The 17,522-nt window shown below is 34.9% G+C and overlaps 1 protein-coding gene across 6 annotated transcripts in view; it reads right to left on the minus strand.

Moving 5' to 3' along the window:
* Nucleotides 1-6,545: 6,545 nt before the first annotated feature.
* The window catches only part of Prkacb (protein kinase cAMP-activated catalytic subunit beta), a 117,384-nt gene continuing 106,407 nt past the window's right edge, over nucleotides 6,546-17,522 (minus strand). For all 6 annotated transcript variants that reach the window (XM_074079602.1, XM_074079601.1, XM_074079605.1 and 3 more), the window contains 2 exons: nucleotides 14,412-14,576; nucleotides 6,546-9,726 (listed from right to left, as the gene is read on the minus strand). In XM_074079602.1, coding sequence (XP_073935703.1) covers nucleotides 9,601-9,726; nucleotides 14,412-14,576 — 291 coding nt within the window. In that variant the 3' untranslated portion in view covers nucleotides 6,546-9,600. The remainder of the gene's footprint in view (nucleotides 9,727-14,411; nucleotides 14,577-17,522) is intronic.

The raw sequence follows: 17,522 nt of genomic DNA on the forward strand, positions 1-17,522 counted from the left end.
TCTATCACTGCCTAGTGAGGAGGTCTTGCCTACTATCAGTTCCAAAAGTACAAAAGCAACATTCAACATTTCCTTCACTATTGCCAAAATTATAAAGAATGCAAACAATTCAGCAAAGCATGAAAGAAAAATTATGAAATAGCCCCAAATTCTTTACCATCAGTGACATTATTGTAGCGAACATATAGAGATTAGAGGTCAAGGAGAGAGAGAATAAGGTATGTAAACCTTATTTTCCACAAAAATTGTGCCATACTTTTTAGTAGAAAGTATTCAATTTAATATTTATACTATAAAGTCCAGTTTATTACAAGAAAACAAATAAAAATAATTGTAATTGAATTTAACACAAAAAAAGAAGGAAAAATGAATACTGATAAAGTTTCCTTCTTCACAAAAGATTTACAGAATTGTAACAATAATTGAGTTTTAGAGTCAGTATCTTAACCACACATACTAAATTTAGATTCTATCAGTTGACTACCTGCCATAATAAGGAAGGCAATTAGAAATCTTCTATTGTCTCTCATTTCATTTCTTTCCCACCTTTTAATTTTGTTAGTTATATTATTCTAAGTTTGCCAAGGTTTAAAACATAGTTGATTCTATAATTATAATTGCCACAGTTGCTTATAATTAGTTCTTAACTTAGAGAGACTAGTGTTGGCCATGACCTTTGTATCACTGCTTCTCTGCTTCTAAGTTCTTTCTTTATATGTCCAGTTGAATGTGAAGAGCTCATAGGTTTTCTATTCTTTTTGTTAGTTATTTAAAGGGATCTGTCTTGTGCCTTTAAATTTAATGCAACTTGACTGGGTATGATACTCTTGGCTCATATGTTCTTTTCCCCAAGCCTTTATAGTCATTGTTTAATTATATTTTTTGCATTGAATATTATTGTGAAGATGTTTGAAGCCAGACTAATTCCTCCTTCCTCCTCCTCGCCTTGCAGTGGCTTGATTTTCATGCACAAAATTTTAACTGTTGAAATACAAAACCTTCACCAAAATATGTCATGTTGTTTGAAAGCTCTACGTTAATTTTTTTTGAAAAAAAAAGTTCTCTTTCAACATGTAATTCAGTTCTTCCTTCATTTTAGGTAAAAGTTTTTGGATGATACACATAAGTACTTTTTCTATTCCATTCATTACTTTCTTAATTCAGGATGGTAAATGGCAGATTGTCTTCATTCTCAATATGCATCCCCATTGCTGAGTTTTCTTTAATCTTTCTCTTTTTTCTTCTGTGTTCACTGCAATGACCTCACTGTAATAAAAGTCTTTTTTATATGTTGATAAGTCTGTGGCTTCAGCCTTAATTTATAACTGCGTATTTCCATTCTGTGTCTGGTCTGGGAAGAAGTTACCTGGTAGTGGATGTCCCATGTTTCTTAACTTTTCTCTCAAGTTTTTCTGTCTCTATTTTTTGTATATTCATTCAGAGAGACGTCCCAGATCATATTTTCTAGATTACTAATCCATTATAAGCTTATCTCGCAAAATTTACTTTCTTTTTTATAACTTTCTTCTTATAATCATCTTTACCAAGGTATATGGTACTACTTGTATAGGTTATCTAATTTTTTATTATTAATTTTAAATTATTATTAGCAATTATAGTTGCACAGGGGTACATTGTGACATTTACATATGTCTTACAATGTATCTTGATTTATGCCTTCCATCTTTCTTCCTTACCTCCTCTTATTAGAACAATTTCAGCAGGTTTTGTTGTCCTATTTTCACACATGAATACAAAACACCTCTACCTTATTTGCCCTCCTTTACCCTTCCTTACGCCCTCCCCCATTCCACTGGTACTTCCCCTAGATAGGACCTGCTTTACCTTTCTTGTCCTTCATTTATTAAAAAAAGAACAATTTTATTAATTTATGATAGTTATACAGGGGTTTTTATTGTGACACTTAAATATGCATGTAATATATCCCAAATTGGTTCATCCCCTCCATTATTCTCCCTCGTATTCCATTCCCCTTCTTATGGTGACTTCAACAGGTTTCAATGTTCCTTATTCATAGTTTGTAGAAAGTACATCAACCACATTCACTTTCTTCATTTACATTCCTCCTCCCACTAGTGCCCTCCCTTTAACATGATCTGCGTTACATTTCTGTCCTTCATTGTTTAGGTGTCTGTTCATTGTTCAGTGGGAGAATTTTGACTCAGCAGAAGTCAGTCTAAACCCTCTTCACTACTCTTCCTCACCCTTTTCCCCCATCCTGTGTTGTTCAACAATCTTCAGTGTTTTCTTGTGTCTTGTTTCTACACAGATGTGATGTACTTCATTATTATTCACTTCCTATCATTCTTTTCTTCTTTTCCTCCTCCCCTAGTCTCATCTAATAGTCCCAGTTTTGGAAACATATTCTGTATATATTTGTATATACATATGATAATGAGGCAAACTAGAAGTAGGAAAAGTTTGAGGCTCATGTAGGTTGCCCAGGGATGGCCCAGACCACCCTCACCTGGCTGGGAATCACCCATGTCCCTCCCCACTTGTTCATTATTGGGTGGGAATCCCCTGGGTCTGCCTACTTCATGGGTTAGTGTAGGTTTTAAAAGCACCTGAAAAGGAAAAACGCTCTCTGCCAGTGGGCCCCACCATGCTCCCTTTGTATTCCCTTTCCTAACTTTTAACAAACCCCATTTATACCCATGTGCTCTGCTTGGATTCTTCCATTCTGGAAATGCAAGGACCAAGGTCTCCTGAAAACACCATTTTGTCATTATCATTAATGCTTGTATGTGTATTAGATCTGTCGTCACATATAAGAGAAGATATTCCTTTGTTTTTCTGTACCTGGCTAACTTCACTTAAGATGATGCTCTCCAGTTTCACCCATTTACCTTCAAACAACAAACTTTCAGTCTTCTTTATGGCTGAATAAAATTTCATTGCATATAGATACCACATTTTATTTTTTTAAAATTGGGTATTTATTTATTGGTGATGTTGAGTTGTGAGAATTCTTTATATATTCTACACAAGGCATGTATCATGTGTGTATATTTGGAAATTATCTGTAATTTTAAAATATCTTCTCTCATTTTATAGATACCACATTTTCTTAATCCTGTTTTCACAGCTTGGCTATTGTGAACAATGCTGCAATAAACATGGATGTGCAAGTGTCTTTATTGCATCTTGACTTACATTCATTTGGATATATTGAACTAATTTTAAGAATATAGTTCATTGAGTTTTGACAAATATATGAAGCCCAAAATGCTTGCTGGATGTATTCGTATTGTTTCTTATATCAGTAGCTTGCTCTTTTAAATTCTTTTATAGTATTCCATATATTGCTATACCAGCATTTGTTCTATTAACCTGTTGCCAGATATTTTAGATTGTTTTTAGAGTGGAGTTGTTATAAAGGTGTTGTCAACATTCATATATTTGTGTGGACATATGTTTTCATTGCCTTGGGTAAATAACCTAGAAGTAAAATGGCTGGTCATATGGTAAGTGAATGATTAACTTTATACCAAACTACTAAAGTGACTCTATCGCTTTACCTTCTATTAGCAATGTATGACAGTTCTATTTGATTTACATCCTCAACACATGGTATTGCCAGTCTTTAATTTCAGCCTTTCTATTGGGTTGTTTAGTGGCATTTGATTATGTTTTTAATTTACATTTTAATGATGTGGAACTGGTTGGTTAATTACCAACCCCATGGGAAGATTCCTGCTGCACAGAGGATAACAAGGATCGTCACTATGCCAAACACCAGGGACAGGCATCAACCTTTCTGCCCGCTGCATTTACCAACTGCCTGAGTGCAGTGAGAGTGAACATGCTCACCTACAAGTTACACAAAACAAGTTTTTTACTAACAGATAGGCAGCAAGGAACAAAAGAAGTCTTAGGTCCACTCTGAGTCAGTCTCCAAGGCTGGAGAAAGCTGCCTGGGGTAGATGGAGTAGTCTCTACTGAGCGTGGTACTCTGGTTGCAGCTGAGAGACTCCGAGAACAGCCCACCCCAGGTTGTGTCCCCAAGGGGCACATGACTTGCTAGGAAGCTCTGAAGGCCATCCTGCTCACGGGGTGAGAGGAACAAAGCCAGGGCATCCAGGCAGCTTCTCCTTAAGATGCTGCATTCCCTAGGAGGGACAGGAACAAGATCTGGGCTATTCCAGACAGTTCCACCTCATATTGAATTTGCATTCTCAGGATATTCTGTTTATTCTGAGAGCTTCACACAGGAGCAAGAGAATTGGGTCAGTCCAAGGCCACTTGGAGATATGTCCTGCACTGAGGAATAGAGAGGATGAGCATCTTTCAAGGTATTTGGAACTAACATCATTACTGACATTGTTACAGAACGTAATGTTCTATAACAATGGACTTGAATACAAACTGCATGCCAAGCATTATACTTCAGGAAAATCTTACATTAAGCCCTTGTTCTCTGAATTGTGAGATTGTCTCTATTTCCATTTTTCAAATGATTGTATTTTCCACCTAAAATGACACTATTAAGTGTGGTAGGCAGAATAATGCCTCCTCCTTCTCCTGAGATGTCCATGTCCTAATCCAGGCCCTGTGAATTTATTAGGCTATAGAGCAAAGGAGAATTAGGGGAGCAGATAGAACAAAAGCTGCTCATCAGTTGATCTTAAAATAGGGACAGTAGCCTGGATTATCCAGGTGGGCCTAATACAATCACAAGGGTCTTTAAAAGTGCAACATGGAAGAAGAGGAGACACAATTGATGCAGCATGAGGACTTGGCCCCAGGTTGCTGGCTTTGAAGGTGCACACATGGAGTCATTAAGTCAAGGAAAGCAGGAGACCTTTAGAAGCTGGAAAAGACAAGGAAACAAATTGTCCTCTAGAGACAGGAATGCAGCCATGTTGACATCTCCTTAACTCAGCGACACCCATTGTAGATGGGAGACCTTCATAGCTGTACAATAAGTAATTTGTAGCTTAAGCCACTTAGTTTATGGAGATCTGTTAGAGCAACAAGAAGAAACTAATAGCTTAAGGTATTTACTGAAAAATCAGATGGTGACCAATCTAGGGTTTCCTTGTCAGTCCTTTATCCCCATCCCCACTTTCTGGTCATTTCATTGTTAGTATCACTATTAACAGGTAGACAGGCACTATACTCAGTGAACCTGCTGTGCTTGGGTTTATGTTATATTATTGTTACTTTGAGAGGGTAGCTTGACACCAAGGGCAAATCTATTTGGAGTCACTATTGGTTTGAGTTACCAATGCCTTTTCCAACCCTCAAATCTTAGTGGCTACTATTTTCAGCTTCCTGCTTATGTTTCAGGAATAAATAGAAAACAAGATGGCAGGTACACTGACATTTGTGACCATACAGACACTTTTTTAAGCCTATGTTAGTTTAGTTTTGATCAAGTACAAAGCATCTGAAAGGAGATCAATGCATAGGAAAGAGTTCTGTGGGTGATTAAGACTATCATAACAAAGCACAATAGACTGTATAGCTTAAAGAACAGGAATTAAGTTACTCGCAGTTGCTGGAAGACCAAGATCAAGATCTTAGCAGAACTAGCTTCTTCCTAGACATTTCTCCTTGGCTCACAGAGGGCCATTTTCTCCCCATGTCATCATCTGCTCTTCCTTTTTCTGCGTGCTCTCTATGTACTAACTGATTCTTCTAATAAGGATACCAGTCATATTTACCTTACCTCTTCACAGCTTCTATTCCAACTGTAAGCAATTCTGAGGTGCTGAAGATTAGAACTTCCACATTTCATTCATAACACAACCTATTCAGCCCCTATCAGTGGACACAAAAGCTATTAAATAAACATACAAAAATCTTCAGAAAAGCTAAAATAAAATTGAGTACTTAACGGCATATCCAATATTTATGCATAAGAAATAACTTATTATATAAGTGGATTTCAAATGATGATAATTCTAGGTTAAAGGCATGTCCAGAGTTTTGTAATTAGTTTTATAAGGACAAGAGAAAACTGGAATTTGTACTAAGTTCTGATAATGATAGAATAAAGCAAGCACTGCTACAAAAATATTAAGCATCATCTTATGAAAATGCTTCAATATTTAGAAATGTTTACAATAACCATCAAACAAAATGGTAAGTTATTAAAATAATTATGTAAAAATGATTATTTCTTACAGTAAAGGACAACTGTAGAAATGCACACTAATCAAGTTATTTTTAATAGGAAGAGGATGTAGAGCCCTGAAGCACTCCTGAAGAAAAAGATAAAATTCAGGGTTCATTATTATAATGCAAGGGTGAGGGCTCTTGCAGCATCAATGTTATAATTATGAATATTTCCAACACTGCGTTAGTAGTACTTTAGACGAATATGAAATAGAAACCAATGAATGCAACTAGCAGTTTCTTAGTGAAGATCTACTTTGAGTAGATTGGTGGATGTTTTTCTTCCTTCTATTGCTCTGCTCCTACCACCAAAGCACATGAAAATTAAGAATCTTCCTGCAAGTACCAGCAGAAAATAAATCAGGAGAGAAAAGCATCAAATGGAATTCAAGACTCAGTAGTTTTATGCTTTGAAGATACTTTAATTTTGCAGTTATTGATTAATTAAAAAAACACAGCTCTTTTAAGCATTTCCTTGCTATAGTGCATAGGAAATTTCATCCTAAACAAATAATTAATTAATGAAACAGCACATCTTTATATTTTACATTGATAGCTTACAGTTCACAAGGTGCTCTCACATACATTATTTCATTTGATTCTTACAACAAGCAGGAAAAACAGTAAGTGGGAAAGAGAAATGATTTATTTTTAGGCTTACAATGAGTATTTTCAGGCCAATGGGCAGTCAGTACAAGAACAAGACAGTAATATACCCATAAGCCACAGTATCTTTTTTGGTAAAGTTGACAGTTTGATATCAACTGTGTATTTAACATCAGTGAATGACAGACACAAGGTTCTCATGGTATTCAAAGAATTGTAAGAACACTGTCAGAGCTAAGAAGAAAGATGTCCCCAACCATGTCACCTTACCAACACTTACTTCAAAGATCAGATAAAAAGAATCTAGTCATAACATGTGAAAGTTAGAGGAGACCCCAGAAAGTGTCGAATGCAATTCTTCTATTCTACAGAAAAGAGAAGGGAGACCCAAGGTCACCCTGATAGTTTTCTGGCCTGAAACTCTCTGATGTCTTGACTGTCAGTTTAGGGCTCCTTCCTGTACAATGCCATCTCTTCATTATTTACTGGAAAAAACCGTAATTTCTTCTGTTTCACATTTTAATTTGAGGTTAAATACTGTTGTTTTTTGCCACTTATTTTTTATTCAAGTTTTTAATCTGTTCTTGGCTACATTGTGGCTGAAAATGAGAATTTTATATAGCTTTAAATATTCTAATTCAGTGTACTTGATTAGTCAGAGAGACTCCTTTGATATGTCTGATAGCTTGTTCGTGTTCTTAAAATAGAGTAGAATGGAACGGCCTAACTGCCTTCACTACCACTGTATGCCAGGGGCCACCTACCCGGTAGATTCTGTAGCTGGGCACTAGTAATTCTATAGAAAAAATATTTTTAGAATTCATAGAAATATTTTGAATTACTGAAAACTAAACTGTAATAATCGAATTGTCTTTCCCCATGATTTACTGAAATAACTTTACAATAATATACAACAAAGCCACTATAGAATTCGTAGCATACATACAGAATACATTGGTCAGCACATTCTTGAGTTGAAATGAGATACAAAGATTAAGATATTTTATACAAAGGTCTAATTTGTTTACATAATATATCTTTGTAACATAAAACTTGCTACAGCAGAGTATCTCAAAATTTTCTTGCACATTTTAAGTAAGGTGGACCAAATGAAATCACTGTCAAACTTTATATGACATCACCATGCAGAAATACTTGACAACCTAGAGACATATAGATTGGTGGGAAGAACAGCTCAGAATGCCTCCAAAGGTTTTATAAGGGTGTGGTACAGATGAACAGGAGGGATGTCAGTGACCTATCTGCACCCATAAGAAAGCAAATAGAACGCTTATATACATTAGGATCGGTTGACTAAATATAATTCATTTTGTGTGCATGTAATTGATCATAAAAAGTGAATGCAGTTTATCTTAAACTATTTTGGTGTGTTGCTTTAAGATAGATCACTGAGACACAAATAAAATGAGATGGGAAAATTAAAAGCAAAGGAAAAAATAAGTCATGGATTTTCAACAAACACTGACCTAAATGTGCAAAAGTGCTTGAAATTTCGGCATGACAGCAACATTGTAAAGTCAGTTGGCAAAAAAAGTATAAAAATAACTAAACTCAAATACTAAAATTGTATCTGCATGATCATATACTCTGTTTACAGAGAGAAAAGAGATTAGAAATTATGACATATCTAAAAATATCCACACCTCAAAATTAAAATACAAATGTGGCAGTTTGATAAACTCTGTCCCTTTCCTCGTTGCTGAGGCAGGGCATAAAGCAGAAGTTGCGACAGTGCCCCATCTTAGACTTATAAATATAACACACCAGAATAAAATAAGCAGGTCACAATTTCTTTTGTTCTTAACCATTACAAAAAACCACAAACCTCATTTAAATATTGTTTAATAATATATTGTTTGCAAGAATCAAGCCATTTGTTTGAGCTAGCAAAATATTAAACCAATGTCCTTTTTTAGTTTGCTTCTTTTCCTTTAAAAAATTTACAATGAGGACTATTTGAGAAAGTTTAAAATTTGCCACTTTTATCAATCATGTTCTATTAAAATACTGGCTATACCACTCATAGGAGAGTAAGGCTTAGAAACCTTAGAGCTCCTCTTCAAAACCTATGAAAATGCTGGTGCCACAGGAGAAAGACTGGGTGAGGATCCATATCACTCATATTTCTGCACTAATGAGACTCATCTATCTGGTCCCATAATTACTCAAGGGGAGGATGATTTGAAAAGAATCAAAGAGCATTCAAACTTCTGGTCTATAGGAATCCAAGATGCTGGGTCTAGCTATTCTAAATTTATTGCCAGATTAGTGAATCCCAAGAAAGTTACTGTCTTAATTTGTGTAAATTTCCTTGGTGATAATATACTCTATCTTTGAAAATTATTAAGAGTTTTGGCAAAACTAAGTTTGAGCTACTCAAAGTAAAAAACTTATTAGAAGGTTTACCTTCAAGCCATTGGTTAGCAACAATATTGCCAAAAACTAATAAAAGCAACACTTATCTGTCTTTTCAAATATCACATAGCCATAACACTGCCCATCTAAAACACCAACAAAACAAAAGGGAGCACTGTTCAGAGAAACAGTAATGAAAAGGAAGAATTGTATATAGGAGTGGGGAGAAAGATGACCAAAAAAGAAGTAGGGAAGTGGTCTACACTGTGTCATGGCACAGACAATGCTTGCTTAGCGGTGCCTCGTTACAGAGGTGATGCAGAGCGCACACACGGATGATGGCAAGAACGACCTCACTCAGTTGCTGGAATGAAGGAACTAGGTAACTGCTTCAACAAGGACAGCCTCAGCTCCACCTTTCATCTCAACAGAGGGCAAAGACTGAGTGTGAGCTCCATGGGATCTTGTTCCTCTCTAAAATTCACAAAATTCTTTCCCACATTTTTCTGTTATAGAGACACGGATATCTTCTTCCTCATAGTCATCAAAGTTGCTAGTATCTCCAGAGCCTCTGAACTTTGGTATGAATGGAGCTTCAACCTATAATTAACACAGGGAAAAATTAATTCTGGAGAATTTCCAGACATTAAAGAAAATTCATTCCTATTCTGTTACTACTGATATCTTTAAGTGCCATTTAGTTCCTAAAATACCAGTAGAAGAAGAAATAAACAGTTGGTTTGCTAATAATCTAGACATCATTTAAGAAATGCAACAAGCCAATAAAATACTAAAGAAAATTCTAGGATAATTAATTATCGGCATCAAAATGCTGGCTCCTATATCATGCACTCCACAGAACAATGAGTGGAGCAGACAGTTGCCTTGTTCTAGCCAGACAGCAATTTAGAATCAAACCTCTGGAGCAACCATCTCTAGGGAATGACTATAGTTTGTTCTTCAGGATATTTGTTTCTCCTGTTTTTTTCTTTCTTTCTGCTAGATACAGTTGGCTGTTTGCTCATAAACACTATCTATTCCTTATAAATTTTAACAAAAAATCTACCGACTCTTCTTGAGTCAATTTTAGAAATTTGTATTTTCCTATAAAATATCATCCATATATATTTATAATTATTACTCTTTGTTATCTTTATTGCTTTATTTATCATTAGTTAATATAATACTTAGGTATATTTCTAAGATTTGTTTATGGTTTATTGATTTTATAAGTATTTTAAAGACATAAGGTATTTTAAATCTTTTCATATTTATAAATAAAAATTTCTGCTGTTATTCAGCAAACATTTATTAATCTTTCCACATCATATGTTGAATTTCTCATAAATATTTTTAAGATGGATAAAACTGACACTACTGCTTATTTAGAATTCATGTTTTCAAGAGGGGCTTGATTTATCCCAGGCAGTAAACTCCTAATATACCAAATAAAAAAACTGGATCTGTATGGGAGACTCTTTAAAACTTTATTGAATGCCAGAATATCTGAATAAATGTGGAAGCAATATGTTCATTATGGCAAATTCTCAAGATAAAGGCTTTTCCTAATTAATATGCAACTTCATTGTAATTTTAATTAGAACCCTCAGTACAATATAAATTTTTAGAAAGATCTATAAAATAGAGAAATCATTGACAAGTCTAATTTTTAAAAAGGAGGGAAATACAGGAGATAACGATGATTTCTAGGAACTATAATATTTATCTATACTTATAACTATTTGGCTCTAAAATAATGGTCATGTGGCAGGGAAACAGGGAATTTGGAACAGGGATGGAGGAACTAGCCCATGTAATATTAAAGCACATGAAGAAGTCATATAAAATGCTGTAATATACAAGAATCAACAAAAAGAACTCATAAAAAATAAAGTTCAGAAACAGATGAACATATAGAATAATTTACAAATAACAAGGGGCCAGATAAGGATTATTCAATAAATGCTAGGGGGACAGTTGACTAATTACTTCAAACAATGAAAAAGAAAGTAGATTGCAAAAAGCACTAGAAGAAACTACAGGTCAGACAGACACACTGAGGGTGAGCAGGCTCTTTTAAAATGATTGTGTAACATGGGAGCAAGTCACCCCAATGGAACTGTGTAGTGAGCAGCCATTATGCTGCAGGTTGCAGGAAGAAGATGGTAGGTGGTAAAGGAAGTCATGGCATAGACTGCAGTGATGGGAAACATAGAAAAAGAGTGGAAAGACACATGACTAATGTGAAAAGAGGGACTCTCATGATTACAAACATACTTACTTCACAAATTACCTGATTATAATCATATGAAACATACCTCCACAAGAAAGGAAAATGGAGCCTGGATCACTTTATCTAATCTTTCCCATCAAACTCATTCCTTTTGCATTCTCTGTCTTAACACAAATTTTAATCATTCTAAAAGTTGGTATTTGTAAAAGTTAGATAGTGTGTTCAAGACCATACTACAATGATTGGTTGATCTGGGATTCAGATCAATGTCTTCCTAATCCCAGAGTTCATATTCTTTCTTTGCTGACTTTGGAGAGAGTCTTCCTCTCTCACAAATGCTCAAAGTTAAAAGTTAAACAGAAGAAAGCTGGGTGCCAGTGGTCAATATGGGCAAAAAGTTCACAAGATTCCATCTCACAGAAAAAAGCTGGGTGCGGTGGCATGCACCTGTCATCCCATCCCAGCTTTGCAGGAAACATAAATAGGAGGATTGTGGGCCCAGGCTGGCTGAGGATGATGCAAGACTATATCTCAAAAATAACTAGAGCAAAAGGGCTGGCCAACTGGCTTCAGTGGTAGAGTGCCTGACTAGCAAATGTGAAGCCCTGAATTCAAACCCCAGTACCACACACACACACACACACACACACACACACACATAAAACAGACGGTATATAAAATCTATGAAAATCTTATGAAACAGTGAGTTGTTCAGTGGTTTGGGGCTTCATTTCAATGATAATGTTAAAGACAATTTTAAGAGGGAATGTGATCCTGGGGTTGGAAATGAGAGTTAAGTGGGAGAAAATATAGATGTTATGTAGCAACTGTAAGATTATGTTTAAATTAATTAATCTATCACAGCTGATTTCCTGATTAGTAAAATGAGGAAAATGGTACCACCTATTTCCCAGTACTGTTTGGAAGAACAGAATGAGAATTCACAGAGTTCCTTTTGTTAATTACAAAGTGTTGTAATGGTGATAGAAAATTAACAAAAAATATAAAAATATGAAATACTTTTTATGAGATCTTAAATCTATTTTAAATCATGATGAACCTCCTTCCTTGCCACATGACAGATCTGTTTGAGACAATGATGCTAACAACTATGTATCAGAAACTTCTAGACCCTCCCGTGAGAGAGAGTTAAACTGCCTTCACTTTGTTTTGGTCTTGCCATATTTTTTAGAGTTTTTAATTCTTTTACTGCCTTGTATTTATAATCTTTAAAAAATTATGAATTAGAAAAATGGCTTTTACTATGAAATGGAGCATTAATTTTTTTTCCCTAATGAAATTCACCTGTGGCTGCACAGGGTGCATCACAAGTTTCTAAAGTATTAGAAGTTTTGGTTTTATGAAAAAACATTGAGTATCATAAAGTGAAGACACTTTATGACAGTTATTTTTAACTCAGCATTTAAGAAGCAAAAGGAAGGTAGTAATTTAGTACAGTAAAATCTTTTCCAATTTATTACAAAGGTGAAGTGATAACTATTATTAATTAACATCTGCTATGACAACAGCTATTCTGATGCTGACTTGGGTAATAAGAAAAATAATCTCTTTTCAATATGCTACTCTCCAGCTATGGGTTTTCCTCTGTTTTATCATGGTGATATACTGGTGCTAGAGATTAACTTGGTTATATTTACATTTGAACCTTCAAGTTGCTTGCATTTCTATCATATAAGAATTCCTTTAGCAAGCAAGCAAGCAAGCAAGCAAGCAGACAAACAACATCTAAAAACCTCAGGTACAAAGTTATTCTTTCTGTATTCCCTTTATGTTTATTTATATAATCACTTAATTGATTCCTCCCTCCCTGAAACTGTAAGCTTCACATGGTGTCAGTGCAGTCTCAGTACCAACATAGGCATAAATGCAGGCATCCAACAACTGCTTGGAGAAATATATGAATAAATAATTGCTACAAGATTAAAATGCAGCAATTCAGATAATTTGTTTTGATCTTTCACAAAACCATTAATAATACTATTTCAAGCTGGGTGCTGGTGGCTCACACCTATAATCCTAGCTACTCAGAAGGCAGAGATTAGGAGGATCAAAGGTTTGAAGGCATCCCAAGCAAATAGTTCACAAGGCCTATCTCAAAAAAAAAATGCATCACAAAAAAGGGCTGGTGGAATGGCTCAAGGTGTAAGCCCTGAGTTCAAGCCCCAGTACTCCTATTTCCCTTATTAATGTTCAAACTGGTTTTCAAATCGATAATGCAAAGCTGTATCTAAAGAAAGAACAATGCTCAGTAAGTAGTCAGGCAAACATGTAGAGACCATGTATCAAGCCCTTTTGTCAGATGATGGGAATATGAAAATGAGTGATAAAGTCCCTATTTCCAATGAAATATTTTACAATAATAATGAGGATATAAAATATCACTGAACACATTTTAGAGAAAATATCACAGAAGAGGTAATATTTAACTTGGCTCTTAAAGGATAAATAAGAATATGGCAGGTGCACAAATGGCAAAAATCATTCCTTTAGAACAAAGGAAAAACTGGCAAAGGCATGGTCTTTTTCTGAGAAACACTACATGAAAAATTTGGAACCCTGACAAATGCCCACAGAGAGGTCAAAATGAAGACTGAAAATGCCTCCAGAAATTAAAGCAATTAAACATTATATCTGGCTGTGTGCCAATTCTGGATAGGAGAGTGTATTTGTTTCTGTATTGCCTTCCTAATGTGGCCTTATACCAGTTTAGAAATGCAAACCCTTAGGATAATGTCTAATATCTAATTTTCACAGTATTGTGAAGAGTAAAGTGCATGGATAGGAAAAAATTTAACAGGGAAAATACTTCAGATTAATGGTCAAGAATATAGGTTTTTCTCTTTCATCTAACAGAAAACTCATTTTCAAGGTGTGGGCTATTAGGTACTTTAATTTAGATCCAGCATACAATTAGTTTAAAAGGTAAAATAATAAAAAAAACCATGTAGTAAGTTAAAAATATTTCTATTACATATAATTTCAACCCCAATTTTTAAAAAGCCTGTAAATTAAAAAGAAAGGAGACACTCACCTTCCTCTGGTAAATAGCAATCCAATCTGTTGTGGCAAACCACTTATGAGTTTTTATATCGCTCACACCATTCTTTAGATTCCCAAATCGCTTTGTCAAATCCACCTGGAGCAGGTTCCTTAGAAGGTCCTTGAGATCAGAACTGAAGTGGGATGGGAATCGGACCTGCACAAACACAGCATGTGGTGAAACACACATTCCAAGACTCACATGGTGTTTCTGTTCTGCTTTCATAAAAGTTTTTCATTCAGGTGACAGGTCATTATATAAACCAAATACTTAGTGATGACCTTCTAATACTTTTAACTATACATTACACTCCCCATAATGGTCTTAAAGAATGAGAATTATTTGGATGCTCTCTTTGGGCCTTGTTTTAGTCATGAACTATCTTTAAGGATATAGACCAGCTCCAAAAATTAAATGCGTCTATACACAGAACTTTTCAAAGAATTTCAGAAGGTTCACCCATCTTCAAGAGAGATCTCCTTGGATCTCATTATAAACCTGTCTCAGAGATATACAAATTAAACTTACAAACAGAGAAAGAAGCAAGTGAAAGAAATCAATAGGCACATTTTGAAAAGAAATCTATCAAAACAGGGAGTCTAAAAATGATTGTCAAAACCACACAACCTTTCATTGCATAGGAAGCTATTTTTCATTTGTTAGTAGATGTGCTTAATTCTGTTATCACAAAACAGTATAAAATTATCAGAATAAACTGGGAGACAAGAAAATGAAAAATGCAGATGGCTGTGGCTCAGGTATGAGTATTGTACCTACTTTATATGTATGAGTGAAGCAAATGAGAACTACAGTGATTAAATAATTTGTCTACGATTACAGAGCTAATATGTGGTAGACCTGTAATTCTAAACAGGTACCCAGACTCCAGCAACGTGTACTTCTAATTATGCTGTCCTTCCATGACTCAAAAACCCAAAAATAGTCATTATCAGGAAGCTTTTAAAAGACTGAAATCTTCAACTTCAAAAAACGAACAAAATATGTTTATTTCAACACTTTTCCTCAATTTTTCTAGCTAGGATGGCTACAAAATAAGGAGTATTAAAGGACCATCTATCTATTACAAAAGTAACATTTTTCTAGTGATTATATTAGCTCAGAACTTTCCTGTGGTACATCTAAACTTTGTTTAGATTCCAAAGAAACAACTTATATGAAGTAGATTTGTCTTGCTTAGAGTAGAATTTATACGAACTGTTCCTGATATTCAGAACTATAGACAGGAATGCACGACATAGAAATTGCAATGCAATGCATGAAGAATATAAGCACCTACATAATAAGTGCTCTGGAATGCATAAAAGTGATGTTCTTGAGTAGTCAATGTGGTGAATGTGTATGTGTGGAGCTGTTTGTTTAGTTTTCAGCACAGTGATTCTCAAGTGAGAAATGGTGGCTTGTGATGGCTGATTTCAGGTTCATTTAGGAAACTTTTTGAATTATAGAATTGGCCTCTTTAGTGCCATATAACATCCTCTTCTCCAGAGATTTTGATAGGCAGTGCACACTTTCATACTAGTCCAAGTTAATTTCTCATATCTTAAAGTGTAATTGGAGAGAAATAAGAATCATTGTGAAAATATTTTTATGAAAGTTCTGAAATGTAATTTAAAATGTAATTTTTGTTGACTGAACTTTCTAAAGAGTGGTATCAAGTCATATAATTGTAATTAGCAAAAAAAACAACATAGAATAACCTAAACAAAATTATATTTTAAATATAAGACCTTTATTTGTAGCACATTAACCTAGAAAACCAACAATTTTTATGGCAGGAGGAATGACAAGTTTTCCTTCAAAACTCTACAAGAAGGGTATTGTTTTCATCATTATTGTCTGTTATGAGTACTTCAGAAAGAGAAATCAGAAGCACAGAAATAACTGCAGGGACCTTAGTTTAATTTAGTCCAAACCGTATACAGATAAGAAAGCCAAGCTCCAGTGAGGCTATCAACTCAGAATTGTTGGGAAAATAACTTAATCCTCGTACATTTATGAGCGTTCTGGCAGTCTGAGATAGAGCTAATAATATTAAAATAATGGTAAAGAGCCAGATATAGAAATAAGAAAGACAATCTAAGCCAATTAGGCTACTAGGTCTGAGAGATAGGGTTATGGGAAACCGGCATCATTTGATAGGGAAAAGGTGTTTCTTCATAAGGTGTTTCTGCAATGCAACTTACACTTCTTAATTGGAATTAGCAAAAAAACAGAGTGCTTTTTTTGTTCCATTTTCTTTAATTTTACTTCCTGCTTAGGATTCTTTTCCAACCATCAGAAATTATGCTGACTTTCCAAACATATTGATGTAATGAGACTAAACCTGTTTTTCTAGTGAGGTGTAGATATGTGGAACAAGCTCTCATTAGGTGATGTATATCAGAATTTTCTGTGATGTTTAGAATCTGTAGAAGACCTACTGAATCAGTAGCTCTATGGTAGAACACCAAAGATGAAGTCTACTTTAGGGAGGTAGAAACTACAACTGATTTGTTGTACCCAGCATGGAGAACTGGTCTGGCATATATGCTAACCTTAATAAATATTTAATGAATATGAATTCAAATTCAATATTGACTGAACACATACTATGTGCTAGACAGTGATGTGCTTGGGATATATTAGTAAACAATAAGATGAAGATTTCTGCCTTCATGGTGTTTTCATTCTAGTGAGAAGTACAGATGATCAATAACAACAGGTATATCAGTTCCCACAAAATGTAGCTTTGTAAGCGACCTGAGCACATTACACATGTGCTTCTCTACCACCTAGATGCATGCCTACCCCCTCACTGCAAGGTTTTAAAAGGAGTAATAGTCTGATTTAACATTTTTAAAGAACCACTTAGGGCCTCAGATGAGAGTAGAAGCAGTGGAGACAGTAAAAAGTGGCTGAGTTCTGTACATATTCTAAAGGTAGAGTCCACATGATTTCTCTGTGGATTAGATGTGGGTGAGGACTCCAAGACATTTTGGTTTGAGCAACTAAAAGAATAGAGTTGCTATGGTCTGAGATTATGAAGGTTGCAGAAGAAACAGATTTGTAGGGGAATAAAATATCTGTCAGTTTCAGAGCTGC

The sequence above is a fragment of the Castor canadensis genome, chromosome 7, assembly GCF_047511655.1.
Source record: "Castor canadensis chromosome 7, mCasCan1.hap1v2, whole genome shotgun sequence".
NCBI classification, from domain to species: Eukaryota; Metazoa; Chordata; class Mammalia; order Rodentia; family Castoridae; genus Castor; species Castor canadensis.